This window comes from Syngnathoides biaculeatus, chromosome 8 (genome assembly GCF_019802595.1).
Source record: "Syngnathoides biaculeatus isolate LvHL_M chromosome 8, ASM1980259v1, whole genome shotgun sequence".
NCBI classification, from domain to species: domain Eukaryota; kingdom Metazoa; phylum Chordata; class Actinopteri; order Syngnathiformes; family Syngnathidae; genus Syngnathoides; species Syngnathoides biaculeatus.
The window spans coordinates 13,760,572-13,780,232 of NC_084647.1; the positions used below are offsets into that span (position 1 = coordinate 13,760,572).

The 19,661-nt window shown below is 44.6% G+C and overlaps 3 protein-coding genes across 6 annotated transcripts in view; 2 read left to right on the forward strand and 1 right to left on the reverse strand.

Annotated features, from left to right (window-relative positions):
* Positions 1-27: 27 nt before the first annotated feature.
* Positions 28-1,987, reverse strand: trappc4 (trafficking protein particle complex subunit 4). Its single transcript, XM_061828222.1, has 5 exons — positions 1,635-1,987; positions 1,151-1,325; positions 979-1,082; positions 762-888; positions 28-244 (listed from the first exon to the last, which is right to left on the reverse strand). The coding sequence occupies exons 1-5, from the start codon at positions 1,807-1,809 to the stop codon at positions 166-168; spliced, it is 660 nt and encodes a 219-aa protein (XP_061684206.1). The 5' UTR covers positions 1,810-1,987; the 3' UTR covers positions 28-165.
* A 31-nt stretch (positions 1,988-2,018) lies between these two features.
* rps25 (ribosomal protein S25) lies at positions 2,019-4,988 on the forward strand. The gene is made up of 5 exons (XM_061828223.1): positions 2,019-2,113; positions 2,679-2,768; positions 2,848-3,031; positions 4,742-4,840; positions 4,925-4,988. The coding sequence occupies exons 1-4, from the start codon at positions 2,111-2,113 to the stop codon at positions 4,834-4,836; spliced, it is 372 nt and encodes a 123-aa protein (XP_061684207.1). The 5' UTR covers positions 2,019-2,110; the 3' UTR covers positions 4,837-4,840; positions 4,925-4,988.
* A 137-nt stretch (positions 4,989-5,125) lies between these two features.
* sgcg (sarcoglycan, gamma) overlaps positions 5,126-19,661 on the forward strand; it is a 35,077-nt gene continuing 20,541 nt past the window's right edge. For 2 of the 4 annotated variants that reach the window (XM_061828221.1, XM_061828220.1), the window contains exons 1-9: positions 5,126-7,626; positions 7,707-7,811; positions 7,907-8,092; positions 11,203-11,404; positions 12,858-12,962; positions 14,103-14,193; positions 14,514-14,630; positions 17,220-17,292; positions 17,401-17,524. In XM_061828221.1, the coding sequence (XP_061684205.1) occupies positions 11,210-11,404; positions 12,858-12,962; positions 14,103-14,193; positions 14,514-14,630; positions 17,220-17,292; positions 17,401-17,524 (705 nt within the window). In that variant the 5' untranslated portion in view covers positions 5,126-7,626; positions 7,707-7,811; positions 7,907-8,092; positions 11,203-11,209. Of the gene's footprint in view, positions 7,627-7,706; positions 7,812-7,906; positions 8,093-11,199; positions 11,405-12,857; positions 12,963-14,102; positions 14,194-14,513; positions 14,631-17,219; positions 17,293-17,400; positions 17,525-18,848; positions 19,630-19,661 lie in introns of those variants that run through there. The other 2 variants (XM_061828219.1, XM_061828218.1) reach the window with 2 other exon arrangements.

A 19,661-nucleotide genomic window follows, 5' to 3' on the forward strand; every position in this document is an offset into this window, starting at 1 on the left:
CACTTAAACATCAGGGGCAAACAAGAATCACGCTTGCAATATTTAAGTTTAATAGTATTTACAAAATGACATGTATGTACAGTTCAGTCGTTGCACCCTTAATGGGACACGGCTAACGCAATTTATAAACCGACAAAAACAAAAGCTGTTGAAGTATTTTCTTGTTTACGATCCAGCTCCAAAGTTCCCAGCTTTTTCTGCAATCTCCAGTGCACTCTTTAAGTTTTGATCAAACAGCTCACACCTGGAAATACAAAATTCAGACAACTTCAACACAGATGGCATCTCAAAAAAAAATATCCAAGGTTGTCTTGGCGCAGAATATTAAAATGTCCCATTTTTATTCTCTAGTATTTGGGATGTAATATTGTCTCTATGGAGCCTCAGTAAATGTGAAAAATCACCCGCACATTCCCGAGTTTGATGTATTTCTTCTCAGAGCCTTGAAATGAGGTCATTCAAATTTCTTGCTTATCGACATCACTGGCGAGGATCTCCGCCTACCTCTCCGTTCCTGAACCAGTGTTATCAAGTGGGCCTTCTACATAGAGGCAACCCACCAGACAAGAATGGAAGGTCTTGGCAAATATGGACAAAGCGGATATAAAATTGTCAATGAAAAATAGCTGTCCCATAGGCCTTTTCTGGATGACTATGCCAAGCTCTGTTTTGAAATTAAACTGACGAGGCAGTGTAAGAGAGTCACTCTTTGGAGGTCTAAATAGGCAAAATATGGGACCTTTAAAAGTGACGATGTATACCTAATAGGCATCTCCAAAGAGTAGAATGGATTCTTTAGAGCAAAATCTGCGTAGATCTCGTATATTTTCCTGAGAAGAGCATCAATCCCGGCTTGTCGCGGGTCTGCCAGCACTATGAATTTTATTCCTGAAAGGAAATTTAAGGTTAGGTTGACACATCTGGTAATCTGGCCACGTTTTTATTGTTATCTGGTATAACAACAGCATTGTGCACCACCTGTAAGAGTCTGAAAACAGTGGAGTTTGAACACGTCCGTTTCCAGCATTTCTATCCCTGAACTCCCAACCTCTGGAGACAGTTGCGATCCGATCGCAAACAACCTGGAGGAACAAAAGTGGGGAAATAATTACGAGCGCAAATGATCCCAGAAAGAATGAGCATGACTTACGAATGGAACATAGATGCCAGCATCAGTTTTTCATTGGAGCTGAGTCGGGCGCGACCGAATCGAATGGACACTGGATAATTGGAGGGATCTTTCAAGTATGCCATAATGTCCTTCCCGTCTGCTGTACTCTTTCCCACCACATCAATCCCATTGATGGAGAGAACTGCATGACCCACTGAAAGAAACATCAACACAACACTTACTAATCAGCTCTTATGACCAATCAATGTTTTTTTTTCTTTTCTGGCTGTCATAATTTAATTTTTCCATCATTATTATTAGCACATGCACGACCACCACTTTTCCACCAGTCACATTATTCAGTGGGTTCTAATACTAGCACACAGCTAATTCTAGAAGTCATCCTACAATACTAAACCCCACATTCCACACTTACTAAAGCATACTGCATTATATTTCTTTTCGCGAACACATCTACGAGCTAGCATGTATGCTAGTTAGTGCTAATGTCCGAGGTATATACCTTTGATCCCGTCCCTCTGCCCAAACGACACGACCACCTTTTCGTCGTGATGCTTGAGGACCAAATCTAAAGGGTAGCTAAACGTCTTTTCGGCCTCCGCTCTCGGGACGTGGTTGTCATACTGGTAAATTAAACCTCCAGCCTTGTTGACTACATAGACGCTGAAGATCACCATCTTTGCGACGTTTTCGGCATCTGACAGCCGCGGTCATGTGACCACAACAACGCGCCTCGGGATTTTTTTCCACCGTCGTTGATTTTTAGTCTCTTAAATATTACAAATTGCAATAGTGTGGTTCCTGTGCTGAAAAGTAACTGCTATCTGAATTTTTATTTTGGAACAAAAAAAAAAAATATATGGGAAAAATAGAACTTCAATTCCCATAAACCTCTACTTGACTTCCGGATAGACGGGTTGTCCATTGGGTTTTTGCACGGGCCTGCTTCCTTTCGCTCCGACATCTTGACGAGGAAACATGGTGAGCGCGGTTAGCGACCGGTTAATCAAGTCAAAATCAACAAATATACTACTTTGATGGCTCCAATTGACGTATAAGGAGTCGGACAATACACTCAAGCAAGTGTGTCTAATTTCAGAACAGTACCATGGTAGCAAATGACCAAACAACACTAGCAGACGCTAGTTAGCCTATGTGCTAATTTCGCCATGCTTCCACACACCTTGTGAGCAAGGAAACCGAATGTCTTTCAAACATTGACAGTCGTGCTTGCAGTACTGCTTATGTTAAGTTGGCATATTGCATAATAGATTTTTTAAATGTTGCTAACAGTACCGTTCAAAAATATGAATGCTTCTAAAGAAACTAACAAGGCCTCAATACGGCTGGTGATGTGCCGAAGTTCGTCTTTCAGAGGTCTGATATCGTACTCACAATTTACTTTTCTCATCACCAAATGAAGCACATTTTTCACGGTTACCTGTGTTTACCGTGTCAATTTAATTAAACCTGCCAAACGTTTGACACATTTTCTAATATTTCACATTGAGTTTAATGTAAAATAAATTTTACCTCCACTTTTCAGCCTCCCAAGACAGACAAGAAAAAGGATACTGGGAAGTCCAAGAAGGACAAAGACCCAGTCAACAAGTCTGGAGGCAAAGCCAAGAAAAAGGTACGTCTTTGTTGTACTGAAGTCATGTTTGTGTTTTTCCCTGGCAGCACTTTATAATCTTTTTGGTGTTTGTGAGCAGAAGTGGTCCAAGGGAAAAGTGAGGGACAAGCTCAACAACCTGATCCTCTTCGACAAGGCCACTTACGAAAAGCTGTACAAAGAAGTTCCCAACTACAAGCTCATCACACCCGCCGTTGTGTCTGAAAGGCTGAAGATCCGAGGTTCCCTGGCAAGGAATGCCCTGCAGGAACTGCTCGCCAAAGGTCGTTATATCTTTTAAACGTTTAGTCTCAACTGCAAAGCACGGCCAATGGAAAATAATGATATCTTATATTGTGACCGCCAATGTTCCTTCTAATTTTTGATGTGTCTGAGCAAACATACTTAAGGCCGTGAGCGCTCCCTTGGACCACTATGAGCAACATCAGACGTGCACACTGTGGTGAATCAGTGTCATCTATTGAATTTACATAGCTCAATATAAGGTTCAGATTACATTCCCATCAGAACATTTTTAAGCACATTTTTTTTCGTATTTGCAGTCTTACACAGAAAATGTCAACAAACACAAAATTACATTGCTACCCAAACTGAGCCAACTATAAATGCGAAATGTCGCTTCCAACATTTTCTTTTTTTTTTTTTTTTTTTTTACCCACAATGATATCCCTGTATGTTTTTCTTGATGTAAAACTGAATTATTGCTTGCAGAATATCTTTTACAATGCACATTGAAATCTGAATGATACTCCCAAACCGTTTTAAGGTACATGTTATATTGCCTCCTATATTTAAAATACAGAATTAGCTTAGCAGTGTATCGTCTGTGCTTTCATCCTCAATCAGGCTGTGGTAAAGTGGACTTTTAACATTACACACCAATTGTAATTACCCCTTTAAGAGCGGAGGGGGTGGAGTTAGGTAAACCAGGAAGTAGAGTGTGTGGCCGTTGTGGCTGGGAGAGGCAGTGTGCTGCCGTGAATTAGAAAAAGAAAAAACATGTCACACTGCAGTTTTCTGTGCTGGATCTCTTTTCATCTGCACCAAGTGTGTGCTACAATTTTATCCCTTCCTGCTGTTCTGTATTGCTTATGGGGGGAAAAGCTAAAAATGCAGTTCATTCTGCAATGCAGACTGCAAAAAAATGATGCTCTACCCAAATTGTAGAACGGGGGTGTCAAACTCATTTTTGTCACTGGCCACATTGTAGTTACGATTTCCCTCAGAGGGCCGTTATGGTGAAACCATAGAAATCCTGATTCAGCGCATCATATTAAGGTGAAATTTAATTTCTACTTTTGGAATCAGAAATCAAGTGTAATGAGTTTTTCAACCATTGTTCATGTTTGGTAACCAAAATATCTCAACATTTATGATATATGACAATTTGAAATGTTGGGACATATTTTTTAAAGGATTACGGGTTTTGACACCGATGAATCGCCTTCGCGGGTCGCATAAAATTATACGGCGGACCGGATCTGGCCCCTGGGCGTGAGTTTGACACTTGTGTTGTAGAGGAACTCTGCAATTTATGAGCTTTCAAATTCGACGATTCCACAGTGGGATGCCATCAGGAGGCAAAATGTCTTTCCGTGTTCAACTTACGGGGCTGTACCTCTCCCAAGGAACAACCCCACCCCCCAAAAAAAAAATTAAGGTTTGGCCACCCAATCATGAGAACAGAACCTGCCTTTTTATGGAAGCCATTAAAATGAAAAATGGGATTCCACAATATTGTAATGAAACATCAAGGTTGTACCACGGCACTTTATCGGCTGTGTTCTACTAAAATATAAATATGTGCGCGCTCCGTTGCCTGAGGCCTTTTGCACTCCCATCTGCTAAAACCAGGGGTAGTCGCGCTCGACGGTCGACGTCGCCCAACGGACGTTGCCGCTCGCATGTTGCGTGTACGCTGTGCATCCAAATGGAACCGTTCGACTTGAAATGTGTGCGCCGTGTCGTTGCAGGCATGATCAAGCTGGTGTCCAAGCACAGAGCCCAGCTCATCTACACGCGAAACACCAAGGGTGGCGACGAGGAGGCAGCACCAGAGAAAGCGTAATTAGGTAACGACGATTTCAAATGGATGCCCAGGATAGCTTCACAAAGAGGCCTCCTCTCACCTGGCGTCTTTTCGTTCTTTCTTTCAGGTTCTCTCGTTTGTTTCCTTTGATGTGTTCTTTCTATGGAAGGTGAATAAAATGGAAAGACAAATCCTGGACTGTTTTGTTTGCAGTGGATAAAATTCATCTTCTACACCAGGGCTCAGCAACCTTTTTGAGGCTGGGGGCTACTCCGTGAGCACAGATCGCACGAAGGGCTACGTGAACTGTTTGCGGCAAATTTCAGACTCAGTTCATTACATGTACATGAAATATTTTAGTTTTAATTTATTGTAGTAAATGACGTTACAGATATTTTAAAATTTTGATTCACGTAAGCAAGTCAGATTCAGAATTTAAAGCACAAATAATAGTATCAATTTGGGGCTGATTGTATTTTTAGAACATGCCTCCTTATATCGTCCTTGCGGGCTACCCTTCGCCCGCGGGTACCGCGTTGGTGACCCCTGCTATTCACTCATAATAATGAATCAAAATGTGTATATTTTTAAGAGTGGGATAAATCTTCTCTCCCCGTCATTTGCCAATATAACATGCTGACCTTCCCACTCAGGTCTACTTAATACTTCATAAAAGGTTCCTAAGATACAAGAGAAAACAGAATACAGTACAACCTTGGTTCTCGACCACAATCCATTCCAGAAGGCGGTTCAATTACCGATTTGTTCGAAAACCGAATCGCTATTTACCACGTCTGCGTACGGTGGCTGCGTTATACACAATAACAATGTGCGTTGTGGGTCAGCTGGTCGGGTTGTGTGCGTTTTGTTATTTCCGGGTGTTTTCGCGGTGCGTTCGAATTTACAGTAACAAAGCGCGTCGTGGGTCAGCTGATCGGCCCACGCGCGTTATGTCATTTCCGGGTTTTGTCGCAGGCGTTCAAAAACCGATTTGCTTGAGAACGGAGATGTTTGACAACCGAGTATTCACTGTACTGTAAAAAACTGGCTAGTGAACATTCAGATGTACAGGTATTTCTCGATGAATTAGCATTCTGTCAAAACCACTTCAGTTTTGTACTTCTATTAAAGAGCTTTAGACTTTTATTAAGATCCACTACATAAAATAACTGAAAATCATTTTTTGTAATACTACACGTATGATTTTGAGGCAGCACGGTGTATGACTGGTTAGCACATCTGCCTCACAGTTCTGAGGATTGGGGGTCAAACACCGGCCCCACCCGTGTGTTGTGTGCATATTTGTCCTTTGCCCGTGTAACATTTTCACTTTGGTCCAACATCCCAAACCCACACATGGTACTTTTATTGAAGACTCTAAATTAATTGCCGATAGGTGTGAATGTGAGTGCGAATGGTTGGCAACCAGTTCAGAGTGTACCCGACCCAAAGATAAATGGGATAGGCTCCAGCACACCCATGACCCGAGTGAGGACAAGCGGAACGGAACATAAATCAATGTATGATTATAACAGATAGAATGAAAACTCAAAATTCACCAGAAATGAGAGTAGCATGCAACAATCAATCAAGAGACAAATGTGAACAGTTTTTGAAGTAAAAATTAAGTAGGAATCTGTACTTTTAAGTATTTTAAGAAATATTGAAGGTATCGGAGAGTTGAAATGAACCTTTCTCCCATATTCTGGTTTATCGAGCTGCTCCTTTAAAGACGGGCGCTACGTTAAGGAATCAAAAAGTTGTGAAGGTTTTGACTGCTTTTTTTTTTTGATTTCTTGAATCAGACACCGATAGTTGCAGCTTTCACACTTTTGCATCTTAAAATGTTTACTGATGACGTGTTGAAAGTATCTTATGCAACACCCACTTTGTCCTGAGATGCCATCAAGCGCACAAAGGGAGCAGTGGGGATCCGATGCTTTTGTTTTCAGTTGATCATTTATAACTGGGTGCCGCTTACAAATTCATGATGTCGCATTTATGCTTTAAAGCCAAAGGCACAAAAGTCTCTATAAGATATTGATAAGCAATATCACCAAATGAACGTGTTATCTTCTGTCAGATGGTTGCTGGAGGCATGAGAGACTGATGGATGGATTCTGGCAGTTAGCTGAGACGTCCTGGCGTGGACCTTTGGGTGCTGTATGACTCATCGAAACAATCAAATGTTGTAAACATTTAGGCCTGCTGATTTTGTACAAGCACACAGCTTCTGTAGTCGAGGGTGTAGACCCGGGGTAGGCTCCAGCTCACCCAGACCTGAACGAGGACCATCGCTCTTGAAAAAGAGTTTGTGCCTACAGCGGTGTCCTGGCTTGTCTGCCGATACCGACAGCAGTCCTGATCATTTTTAACGTGAAATGATTTCTGAAATGGACTACGCCTCGCCATCTAAAGCATTTATAAGAAATTTCGATACAGTTTGAGATTTTGAACAGAATGTGATGTTAAGATCATCAAATATGTAAATACCAGACAAGAAAAGTGTTGTTTTTAAATGATTTAATGTATTCAGGGGGGGTGGCACAGTATATCAGCTGGAAAGGATTGGCCTCACAGTTCTGAGGTCCCGGATTCGATCCCAGCCCTCCCTGTGTGGAGTTTGCGTGGGTTTTCCTCCCACATCCCAAAAACATGCAACATTAATGGGACACTCTAAATTGCCCCGAGGTGTGATTGTGAGTGCGGCTGTTTGTCTCCATGTTCCCCGCGATTGGCTGGCAACCAGTTCAGGGTGTAACTCGCCTCCTGCCCATTGACAGCTGGGATAGGCTCTCGCACTCCCGTGACCTTTGTGAGGATAAGCGGGTAAGAAAATGGATGGATGGATCACAAAGGCCCATCACTGGTGAGCTATTTCAAAAGAACTCCATTTTCTATTCATGTAGGCCTCGGCGGGCACCATGCTGGTGACCCGGCCCTCGATGCGACAAGATGGTGGCAAAGCACTACTTTTATACGAACCCATGCTAGGTGACCCATGGGGAAAAAAGGTTGGGGTCTGGTGATTTAAAGAATAAGAGTGAAAACATTTTCTGTTTTTGGCGTTGATAAATGCGCACTAACCCCCTCCCTTAACACCCCCCAGCCCCCCACTCCCTCGCTCTTCCCCTCTGGTTTATTCCAGCGCAGAGCAGAGCGAGATGCAGAGCGCGTCTGGCGTCAGGCGGGGCGCAGAAGTGCATTTATGGGACGCAGCTGTTGAGCGCCTGTCAGACGTTTTGCGAGGAGCTCCGCCGCTGCTCCCGTTTTCGGAGAAAAGAAGGCCAGCACGGTAAGTGGCTTCTCTTGTCGTATTCCGCTTCCCCGACCAGCGCGCGTCACCGAGTCACTCCTGTGTGACATTTGACCTCTTTTTTTTTTTTTTTTTTTTTTTTTGGGACACCTCCACGCCTCGCGCTGAGTTCTGATGGCACACAAGTTAAGAGTGTTACCATACAAGGGCAGCGGCATAAAAATAACTTGAGCAACATGTCAAAGTGACTTATATTTTGATTTGATTGCTTCATATGCTCATGAGCCAAACCATTCAAGTGTGTGTCCGTCTTGTGGTGCCTTTTCTAAAATGTACCGACAACATAGTACACAAGCCCTCTATTTATAGAAGGTGAGCCATCCGAGTGGAAGACGGGAAGTCCGCTTTTTTTTTTTTTGTCAGGACTTTTGCCCATTCAGTTTTGCTTCCTATTTAAGCGATACATAATCATCAGTCATGTGGTTTTGCTGTTTTCTGATTTTAATTAGGAGTTGATTCATATGGAGGAAACAACAATAGAAGGTGAAATGTTCAAAATATGGGCTGCACGGTGGATCATCTGGTAAAGCGTTAGCCTCGCGGGTCTGAGGTCCCGGGTTCAATCCCAGACCCGCCTGTGTGGAGTTTGCATGTTCTCCCCGTGCCTGCGTGGGTTTCCTCCGGGCACTGCGGTTTCCTCCCACATCCCAAAAACATGCAACATTAATTGGACACTCTAAATTGGCCCTAGGTGTGATTGTGACTGCGGCTGTTTGTCTCGATGTGCTCTACGATTGGCTGGCAACCAGTTCAGGGTGTACCCCGCCTCCTGCCCATTGACGGCTGGGATAGGCTCCAGCACTCCCGCAACCCTTGTGAGGATAAGCGACTAAGAAAATGGATGGACGGTTGGTGGATATTAAAAATATGAGAAAACGTTGAAAAGTTAAAACAACAACAACAACACTCCAAACGTCACGTGACATTGGGATACCATGAGGAAAAGGTTCCAATGCTACTAAAAACAATCAGAACTGCATGAATATAGTTGTAGCGTCACGTGAATAAAGTTGGAAAGTTATGACAATAAAGTTGAAAGCTGAAAAGAATTAAGTTGTAAGGTGGACAGTATCAATGAAGATTCTTAATCGGAAAAATATGTGACTGACTGAGTGCGAATGGTCGTTTGTTTCTATGCGCTCTGCGATTGGCCGGGTGTGACGGTCTGAGCGCTCCCCCGTGCTGAAAAGTCTCGTTGTGATGAATGCGCATGCGTTACTAACAGGGGAACTCTGGGTACGTAGCAGACGCTTACTGGGAAGTCACTCGGTCTCATAGTTCCCCTTCTTCTACATAGAGGGAGCTAACATATGTTATAACCTAACCTTAAAACAAAAGTTGATAAAAACATATACACAAATATGTACGTTCGCTATGTTTGTCTTCCTGAGACGTCCATCGCGAATATGAACACTCGGTGACAAGTTGAAGAAAAATTGGAATTCACGGCCACAGATGATGTGAGCGGACTTCCGTGAGTGGCAGGCTTCAAAATATTAGCATACACTGAAGAGAAATGATTTTCCCAAGAAAAAAAATAATAATAAATCATCAGCTGGTGTGCCACAATTTTGACATTCCTAGCAATCGGAGCAGCTTGAGCACTGTTTTTGTTTGGTTGCCACGGAAATGTTCCTCGCGTGTGTGTGTGTGTGTGTGTGTGTGTGTGTGCATCAAGGGGCTGTGGGTGATGCTTTAGTGTGGTCATTTTCGGCCCACGAGATGAAATTTTGTGGCCCCCACCTGAATGTGAAAGTTTAATGTAAGTGTGTCCCTCGAGATGCATATGAATGGCTCTTTTCCTCTTGATTGTAACATTTTGTAATGTTGTACATAAAAAAATATTTTCCATTATCTCCCCCCCCCCCCCCCCGGGCTGAGTGACCTCTTGCAATCTATGTTGTCGTCTGTGTGGGTGGAACGTCATCTTATTTTCGTTTCTGCCGTCCAGTCTTCTCGCGTTTCCCAACGCACATGAACGATGACACAATAAGACATTTCCTTCTGCCCCCTCCCCGCCTCCAATATGCTTGAATGGGTGGGAAAGGCGTCCCGGGGGCGGCTCCTTGTCACAGTGCGCAGCGCCGACGGTGTGCCGACGGAAGGCCGAGCGGAGGCCGAGTGTTTGGAGCTCCGCCCGCCTTGGCGTCAGCTCCCTGCGGCTGCGGTCGTGCGGACTTTGCTTCGTATGGCGCTCAGGAACCCGCCTCTGCTCTCTCTCGTGGACCACATTTGACTTTCCCCTTTTGAGTGTTAAAGTGCCGGAAAAGCTGTCAACATTTCCGTTGGCTCACTGAGTCACGTATGCGCTCGAATGCAATTCAGGATGCCTGACAACCTTCTCGAGGAATTTACTTTTGAATTTCAAGCCTGTATTACAGTTACGGCCAATCGAATGAAATCCAATTCCCCCTATTTTCCCATTAATATTTTGCATTTATCGTCATTTTGCAGTTTAGCTTGTCTCTCTTCATTCTGACTTTATTGTTGCAATACTGTGACTTTTTCCTCTTACAAGTACTGTATGTAAAAACCTTATCTTACCTTTATTCTCACAATAATCTTTCATCTATCCATTTTCTTACCTGCTTATCCTCACGAGGGTCGCGGGGAGTGCTGGAGCATATCCCAGCTGTCAACGGGCAGGAGGCGGGGTACACCCTGACGATGCTTTCCACCGTGCCGCCTCACAATAATCTTACTTTCTCATATTTATTAATTATTATTTTTAATTTCATACTGTATGTATAATTTGAAGATTTTTTTTTTCTTTTCTTTATTCTAACTTTCATAAGGAGGCACGGTAGCTCACCTGGTGAAGTGTTGGCCTCACAGTTCTGAGGTCCCGGGTTCAATCCCGGACCCACCTGTGTGGAGTTAGCATGTTCCACCCGTGCCTGTGTGGGTTTTCTTCGGGCACTCCGGTTTCCTCCCAAATCCCACAAACATGCAACAATCATTGGACACTCGTAAATTGCCCGTAGGTGTGATTGTGATTGTAGAATTGTCTCCATTGGCTGGCAACCCCATCAGTACAGTCCAGTGGTTTTCCTCCCCCTGTATCTCGATAATATTGTCGTTCTCAGCAGGTAGCAGATGGTGGGCGAGCAGTACGAGAGCAGCACGGAGGGCGGCGGCGTGCCCGGACCCGTCCCCGAGCACGTATACAAGGTTGGCATCTATGGCTGGCGGAAGCGCTGCCTCTACCTATTTGTCCTGCTGCTCATCATCATCCTGGTGGTCAACCTGGCCCTCACCATCTGGATCTTCAGGGTCATGTGGTTCAACTCGGTACGTGTCGCTCATTTTTTGGAATAATGTGAATTGTCACCGGTAGTCTGCATGAAGTACACTGTATAAATTGCAGATCAGGAAAATTTTGACACACTAGCAAGTATTTGTTTTTCATTTACTTTCAATCTCTCTTCAAAAGTACAACTCATAGTGATTTATGATTCAAAAGAAATTTCACTACCATATACTGTATTCATATATGTAGATGTAAGACCCCCCCAGTGGGAGGAGTCTCCAGGATCCCTTTCAAGGACTCCCAAAAGCCTGGGAACTCTGAATTGTTGGTTGGTGCATAGACACAAATGACAGTTAGGACCTGTCCCCTCACCCACCACCCGAACGTGGAGGGAGGCTCCCCTCTCGTCCACCGGGGTGAATCCCAACGTACAAGCGCAGAGCTGGGGGGCAATAAGTGTACCCACATCTGCTTAGTGCTTCTCATCAAGAGCAACCCCAGAGTGGGAGAGAGTCCAACCTCTCTCCGTAGGACTGGTACCAGAGCCTGAACGGACTTTGTCTAGCCAGAACTTCTTGACCTGCCAGAGAGCTGAGGTTCCACATTCCTTTGCCAAGTTCCATGTCTTCGGCCACTGTCCAGCTCATACTGCACCTGAGCCCTGTGGCCCCTCCCACAGGTGGTGATCCCATGGGATGGGGGACCTATGGATTATATATATACCGTAATTGCCGGCCTACAGAGCACACCAGGTTATAAGCCTCACCGAGTGCATTTGTAAAGGAAATACCATTTGGTACATACATACGCCGCAGCTGTGTAAAAGCCACAAGTGCCCACATCAAAACACGAGATATTTACAAAGAAATACAGTGCACAGAGAGTTTAACATTAACGCTAACAGCGCTGATTAAAATAAAATTTACCGATAAATATCACTGAGACACGCCAGTAACAGAGCAGCAACACACTAGCACAGCACTATCGCTAGCGCAGCGCTAACGCTAAAAGTCACTTCCTCGGCACATATATTCCACCGGTCTCACTCTTCCCTTTTCTGCTCGAGTGCGCCCTTTGCGGCCGTTAGAAAAAAATGCACAAATTAGCCGTATCACCGCATAAACCGCAGGGTTGAAAGCGTGTGGAAAAAAAGTCACGGCTTGTAGGCCGGAAATTACGGTAATGAATGAAACTCCAACCCTCATTTCAACATGGTTTCTTGGTACCAAGATACCACCACATTGCGCCAAAGGAATACTTTTGGACTAGACACGCCTTTGGCCTGAGGACAAAAACAACCCATACTGTATCCGAGTTTTCATCAGAAAAATGGAGGATAGTTCCCACTTCAATGAAAGGACACGACACTGTGAGAACAAATAAAATACTTCTTTTTCATGGTGTCGTCACCTGCATGCTAATTGAGATTATCTGTCGGTTGCCACGTTGGCGTACTCTTTGCTCGAGCTGATTCCGAGTGGTGTGCGACCTTAGGAGGGAATGGGCCTCCTGCAAGTCCACTCCGACGGCGTGAAGTTGGAGGAGGGCGAATCCGAGTTCCTGTTGCCCCTCTACGCTGAGGAGATCCACTCCAGGGAGGTATGTGAACTTTCTCCGCTTTTTTTTTTCCCCTCCCTGGCAATTAAACCATCCAGCAAAGTTGTCATTACTCCCTCTCGTGTTGAACCAACCCCCCGCCCCGCAACGCCGCTACACAGCTGTCGGAATGCGCACGTCCTCGTCTTTTCCGAGCGCTCCGAGGCAGTTTGGATGCGGCCCAGTCTCCCGCCGCTCACGTGCTCCTGCAGCGAGCTTCCGATGAACCTCAAGGATGTTTGCGGTGGGAACGCGGTTGACGGCCTGCCTGCCTCCCTGCCTGCGAGCAACACATGGGAGCACTTTGCCGCAGTTGTTTACATGTTATAGGTTTTCTTGTTCATGGCAACGTTTTTCCAGCGTCACGGCCCTCATTATCAAGACATTTATGTGTTTAACATTTGGATTCTGTCAGCTTTTGAATGGGACATAAAATTATCGCTCTCCCTCTGCGCCTGATGCACTTTTTGACACAGAACACAAGGCACCATTTTATCATCATCATATGATCTTAGCCGCTTATCCTCATAAGGGGAGTTCTTGAGCCTATCCCAGCAGTCAATGGACAATAGGCGGGGTACACCCTGTACTGGTCGCCAGCCAGTCGCAGGGCACATAGGGACAAACAGCCGCACTCACAATCACACCTAGGGGCAATTTAGAGTGTCCAATTAACGATCCATGTTTTTGGGATGTGGGAGGAAAACGGAGTGGAAACCCACGCAGCCAAGGAGAGAACATGCAAATGCCACACAGACGGGTCTGGAATTGAATCCGGGACCTCAGAACTGTGAGCCCAACGCTTTGCCAGCTGATCCACCGTGCCGCCCTCACTTAACATTATGTAGCCATTTTGCGGAGGTGTTTGAATGCTTTGTGATCAAATTTAGCACCTAAATAATGCATTTAAAACTTCCCAAATCGTAAAAAGTACTGAGCAATTCGTGTATTGCATCTTCAGAGAAAGATTTCTGTAGAACGATGCCCACTTCAGTGATTTTTTTTTTGTGTACTACTAGAGACAGTCCTCATACCACTTGTGGTATTTGTACCGCAATTTGAGAATCACTGCTTTGTATGTCTTGTTTTGCAGAACACGTTTTTTTTTTCTTTTTTTATGACGCAAACTTTCTTTCGTTCCAGGACTCTCCGCTACTCGTACGCTCGGATACGGAAAAAGTTTACCTCAATGCCCGAGATGAAAACGGTGACGTCACGGGAAGGATGTCTGTGGGTAAGAAGCCGAGCAAGGAGGCGCACCCAAAATAAACTCAACCCAACTTGATCTAATAAAGTTACATTTCTCACCCATTCATGTGGGAGAGCAATACCGGTCTGTCATTTTCTGTTGAGCATTTTGTCACAAATAGTACTGTAATATAGAAAAGTGGCACTCAATAGTCATAGACTTGTATCTTTTTCAAATTTATACTGTATTTCATATTTAAATGTCTCCATTACACCATGGCCCAATGATCAAATCCTCTTGTGTTTTCTGTATCTACTGCGATACATCTATGCCATGTCTTTAAAAGGTCAGAACTGTCCCTGCAGGTCCAAAACAGGTCGAAGGAGACACTCCAAAGATGTTCATCAGCTCCTCCAACAACATGCTGTTCTCGGCCGATGACAAGCAGGCTGTGATCGGACCAGACAAATTGCGCATCACAGGTACCAAAAAAAAGAAAGAAAAAAAGTTTAAAATTTTATGTATTTCTAGTTAGAAAAGATTTTTATTTTTAAGAGACTTCGGAATTAAAAAACACAAAAAAAACAAAACCGTAATTTCCGGCCTACAGAGCACACCTGATTATAAGCCTTACCCAGTACATTTGTAAAGGAAATACCATTTGGTACATACATAAACCGCACCTGTGTAAAAGTCGCAAGTGGCCACATTGAAACATGAGATATTTATAAAGAGTTTAAAGTTTTAATACCTTAGCTTAGCTTAACATAGCAACAACACGGTAGCATGAACAGGGCTGGTTAAAAAACAAAAAAACATACAGGTTAAAAAAAGAAAAACAGCCACGGCAGCTACACAGCAGCAACACGCTTGCACAGCGCTAATTCTGGTGCGGTTCTAACATGGCCAGTTAAAAAAAAAAACATACCGGTAAAAATCACTGAGACACAAGAGTAACACAGCAGAAACACGCTAGCACAGCGCTAACAGGGCCAGTAATAAAAAAAAAAAAAAAAAAAAAACAGTAAAAGCACTGAGACAAAGCAGTAACACAGCAGCAACACGCTAGCACAACGCTAAAAGGGAAGGTGAAAAAAACCACACCTAAATCACTGAGACGCGGCACTAACACAGCAGAAACACGGTAGCGCGGCAGAGCCGTTTAAAAAAACATACAAGTAAAAATAACTGCGATGCAGCAGTAACACAGCAGCAGCACGCTAGCACAGTGCTAACGCTAGCGCAGCGCTAATACGGCCGGTTAAAAAAAAACATACAGGTAAAAGTCACTTCCTCGGCACTTATATTCCACAGGTCTCACTCTTGGCTTTTCCGCTCGAGTGCCCCCTTGCGGCCGTTAAAAAAAAATGCTCAAATTAGCCGCATCACCGCATAAACCGCAGGGTGGAAATTGTGCGGGGAAAAAAGTATGCAGTTTTTTGGCCGGAAATTACGGTGATTGTCAATGACATCGCATTCCATTTGACACATTCCATTAAGAAGTACAACTGAAATGAATAGAAGTGAAAAGGCTGATTGAGACGGAAGCTGTTGATCCAAGCGTTCATCTTCATAATCCTTCTTGCCAGATAGCTCGCATCAGTGACCTCGCACTGCGTTGCCTGATTCATGTCGAGGGGAGTGTCAACCGCCAGCAACGTTACGCCCGGGGGTCGCTCGACTGCACGCGGTTCCAAATCGAGCGCGTGCGCCCCGAGGAAACACGTTTGCGATTCTTTCATTGACTCTGCGGTGTCGGCCTTCGTTTGTCTCCGCCTCGCATCTGCTGATTCGCTTGAGTTAAAGCGAGCGGAGGCCAGCGCCGCCGCTCGTCTTCCCGCGAGGCTGCGGGACCGACAGGGCCGCTCGCTTTGAATAATAACAGCGCTGCAAAAATACGGTTCTGGGACACCTAACTGCGATAGCTACAAGAAGTGATGTTGACTCTGGATTTTTTTTTTTGTCCATTGGTCCTGATGAACGTTTGATGAAGTCAAATATTTGTCCCCCTCTAGCTCCCCACATGAGCTCTAAAAGTTCTTCCGCTTGTCCAGCACTGAGCCTTTTTTTTTTTTTTAATTACCCTTAAAGGCCACCATAGTTGTTGCTCGTATTTGGCAGCGCAGACGAAGAAATCAGAGTTCTTGTGGTTTGTGGCTTTGCACATCACCTAGGTGTCAAACTCAAGGCCCGGGGGCCAGATCTGGCCCGCCACATGTTTTTATGTGGCCCGCGAAGCCAAGTCTAGAGTGTCAATTTCCATGATTGTTGTAAAAATCTGTACCAAAATTTAAAATCGTCATATATCATGAATGACAAAGTTAAGATATTACAAGCATTTTTGTGTTACCAAACGTGAATAGTTGAAAAACACATTACCCTTGATTTCTGATGCCCAAACTAGTTCATAAATGGTGATGAGATGATTAAATATTTTTGTTCACCAGTCATAACGGCCCTCTGAGGGAAACCGGAACAACAATGTGGCCCGCGAGAAAAATGAGTTTGACGCCCCTGACTTAATCCATTCACAAATGCACGCTTGCTGCATTTTGGACCTTGAAGAGTATGGAACCGGAACACTGCCATTAAGTTTTGGCATTTTCGTGACCAACGTAAATAAAAATGCGGGAAATGCAACTCTTCACCAGGAGCAGGTTTGACTGCTGTTGAGAATTTTGTAGACCAGCGCAGCCTGACAGATGCAAGAGTGTCTGGGTGTGTTTACAGCTGATTTCATCAGCCACCAATCACAATGGCTCCTCTCATTCCCTTTAAATAACAAACAACAACAGCTTTGGTTCCATAGGAGACCTGAAAGCGGCCTCCCTCCATGTGAGACTTGTCAGTAAAAATACGGCTAGCTGTCAAGACGCTTGTTTCATTTTTCAAGCGAATACTTTCAGAAATGAGCACAAGTCGTCCTCATTCTGCACTGGAGCACCAACCGGGAACACCAAGCACAGCAGTTCTTACAAGGAAAAAAAAAAATAATAATAATTGATGTGCCATATTAAATATACAAAAAGTGTGAAAACCAGCGTCATCTGTGTTCATTTATTCCCTCTCAGGCCCCGAAGGAGCTCTGTTCCAACATTCTGTGGAGGTTCCCCTGCTCAAGTCGGAGCTCTTGAAAGACCTGAGGTGAGCACTTCAACCCCCCGTCACTGTCACCTCGTCAGTCCGATCCCAATGCGAGCGACGGATTCCTGGTCTTCCAAGATCATGGAAAGTTTTCCTTGTCCTCCTCAGGTTGGAGTCTCCCACTCGTTCACTCACCCTGGACGCTCCAAAGGGAGTTCATTTAAAAGCCTTGGCTGGAAACATTGAAGCCGCCTCCAACATGGACATGATCCTGCAGTCCAGCGTGGGACTGGTAAGAGAAACGCGCTCATCTCTGTGGGATGTCAACACTTATGGTTGGGGGGGTTGTACAGACCCAGCGACTTACTCCATACCAAAAGTATAGTACACAGTATTAGTAAAGTCCAAGTTTTTCCTAGCTCAGTCAACGTTGTCAGGCAGATTTATTAATCGACCTCGTTCTTAAAGTGCCACTGTCATGAAATGCATGATTTTTAGTCTGTTATTAATGAAAAAACGGCAGCCAATATGGACCCGATATGTCCATATGTATATAACATGATTTTGGCTTTTTGTAACTCTTTTCGACAAGAAGCAGGAAGTGACGTTAATGTCATTAGCGCAGTCAAGCGGACTCGTTTGTTTTTTTTCTATTTGTTTTACCTGCCGGAAGGTAGCTCGTTGTTCCTTCGTGTTAGCCAAAATGCCGGCTCGTTGCATTGCTGGATATTGCTCGAACACTCGGGAGGATGGATTTACCCTTCATAAGCGTCCCAGAGACCCGGTTCGTCGTGAAAAATGGATCGCACGGGTGCAAAGGACGACAGCTCCATGGGTTCCAAACGACAGGAAGGTGTGTATACAGCTACTAAAAAAACAATAGTTGGGGCGGGGAGGGGGTAATCCGTAAGTCAGGGGTGCTCAATGTGTCGATGTGCGCATCGGAAGGCTTCCGTGCAGCAGCTGCTGAAGGACGGCCTCCGCAGGCCTTGTGGATTGCCACAATTCATCTTTACGCACCTCCGCTGTGGAAGTGGATCAGACGGGGAGGCGGTTTGGCTGGGGCGTCGTTGTCTCTCGCGGGCGGTGTGGTTTTTATCCCTGCCGTGCGGAGGTTGATCGGGCTGGCAGGTGGTTTGGCCGTGATCCGCATATCATCTAAATATTGCTCGAAACAACAGGGTAATATTGCCCCGGTCACTCACTCCACTCGGTTTTTAGATGTTCTCTTCTTCGAAAAGAGCTTCCGTGTCAGATAATAATAATGTTATATGTATTATTCATTACAATATCTATTTTAGAATGTATATAGGGATGACACTTGGGCTTTAAGTGCCCCATAAGTCATTCCAGATACACCTCCAGAAACACGACTTCACACTTGATGTTACTACCAAGGCCACATGATGGCGCCACAGCAATACTTTGGTGTTAGACGTGGCTTGAGCACACAAAAAAAAACGTGACTAGGTGAGTTTTTCAGTGAATTATAGAAGATAGGTTCCCCCCAAAAATATCAGTGACTACTGTAACTTCCCTTCGAGACCCCCTTGACCCATCAGGCCCTCACTGGAAACATAAAAGCTCCCATTGACTGTGCTTCCCCGCTTGTCCAGTTGGTGCTGGACGCCGAAACGGTCCGCATGGCCAATCTGCCCCAGAGCCAAGGAGGAGTTTCCGGGAATGCCGACGGCCTCTTCGAAGTCTGCGTGTGTCCCAGCGGCAAACTTTTTCTGTCCAAGGCTGGCGTCACCTCCACTTGCAGTGACAACCAGGAGTGCTAAGACCGCGGTTCCTTCCTGCGGCTTACAAGCACAAATTGTTTTGGGTTTGTTGTGTTTGTAAAAAAAAAAAAAAAACACTAAACTTGTGTGGATGACAGTGCTAAACCCGCCCACCAGCAGGGGGAGTTGTACTTGCTGGAGGACATAGGATATTTAAATATACACAAAACACGGCTGGGCAATAAGGAGCCGCTTTACAGCTTACATCCTATGCAATATAATCTCGTGGTGCAATATAGACAAAGTGACACGGCAAGGACTTTGAGTGATGTCAGGGGGGAAAAAAAAATATTACAGAATATGTATGAATCAGATGAGTAGTGGTTAATGTATCTTGGGTTTCTTTGTGATTTGGTTTGGTATTTCGCGTGTTTACTTGTGAAAAGTAAGAAATGACGCACCGGCTTCATTAGGCACGTCCGCAGAATCTAATAAGGTCCAATACAAGGGTCATATTTAATAGACATGTCTTTTAAAATGATGCAGTACGCGACATTGATTTAACATTTCAGTTACCGCTAAATTGATTTGACATTATTAGTATTGCTTGCACTTCGGAGCGGCGTCCAAACTAATATTTATCTAAATTATCAGCACGACTTTGTTCCCCCCCCCCCAAAAAAAAAAAAAAAAAAAAAAGCTCAC

What these genes read in the sequence shown, in the direction of transcription:
- trappc4 (XM_061828222.1), bottom strand. Translation starts at nt 1,809, where the DNA reads ATGGTGATCTTCAGCGTCTATGTAGTCAACAAGGCTGGAGGTTTAATT. An exon ending in GCAGAGGGACGGGATCAAAG is followed by an intron (nt 1,326 to 1,634) that starts GTATATACCTCG and finishes TGTTTCTTTCAG; the next exon opens with TGGGTCATGCAGTTCTCTCC. An exon ending in CTGGCATCTATGTTCCATTC is followed by an intron (nt 1,083 to 1,150) that starts GTAAGTCATGCT and finishes TTGTTCCTCCAG; the next exon opens with GTTGTTTGCGATCGGATCGC.
- rps25 (XM_061828223.1), top strand. An exon ending in GAGGCAAAGCCAAGAAAAAG is followed by an intron (nt 2,769 to 2,847) that starts GTACGTCTTTGT and finishes GTTTGTGAGCAG; the next exon opens with AAGTGGTCCAAGGGAAAAGT. An exon ending in GCAGGAACTGCTCGCCAAAG is followed by an intron (nt 3,032 to 4,741) that starts GTCGTTATATCT and finishes GTGTCGTTGCAG; the next exon opens with GCATGATCAAGCTGGTGTCC.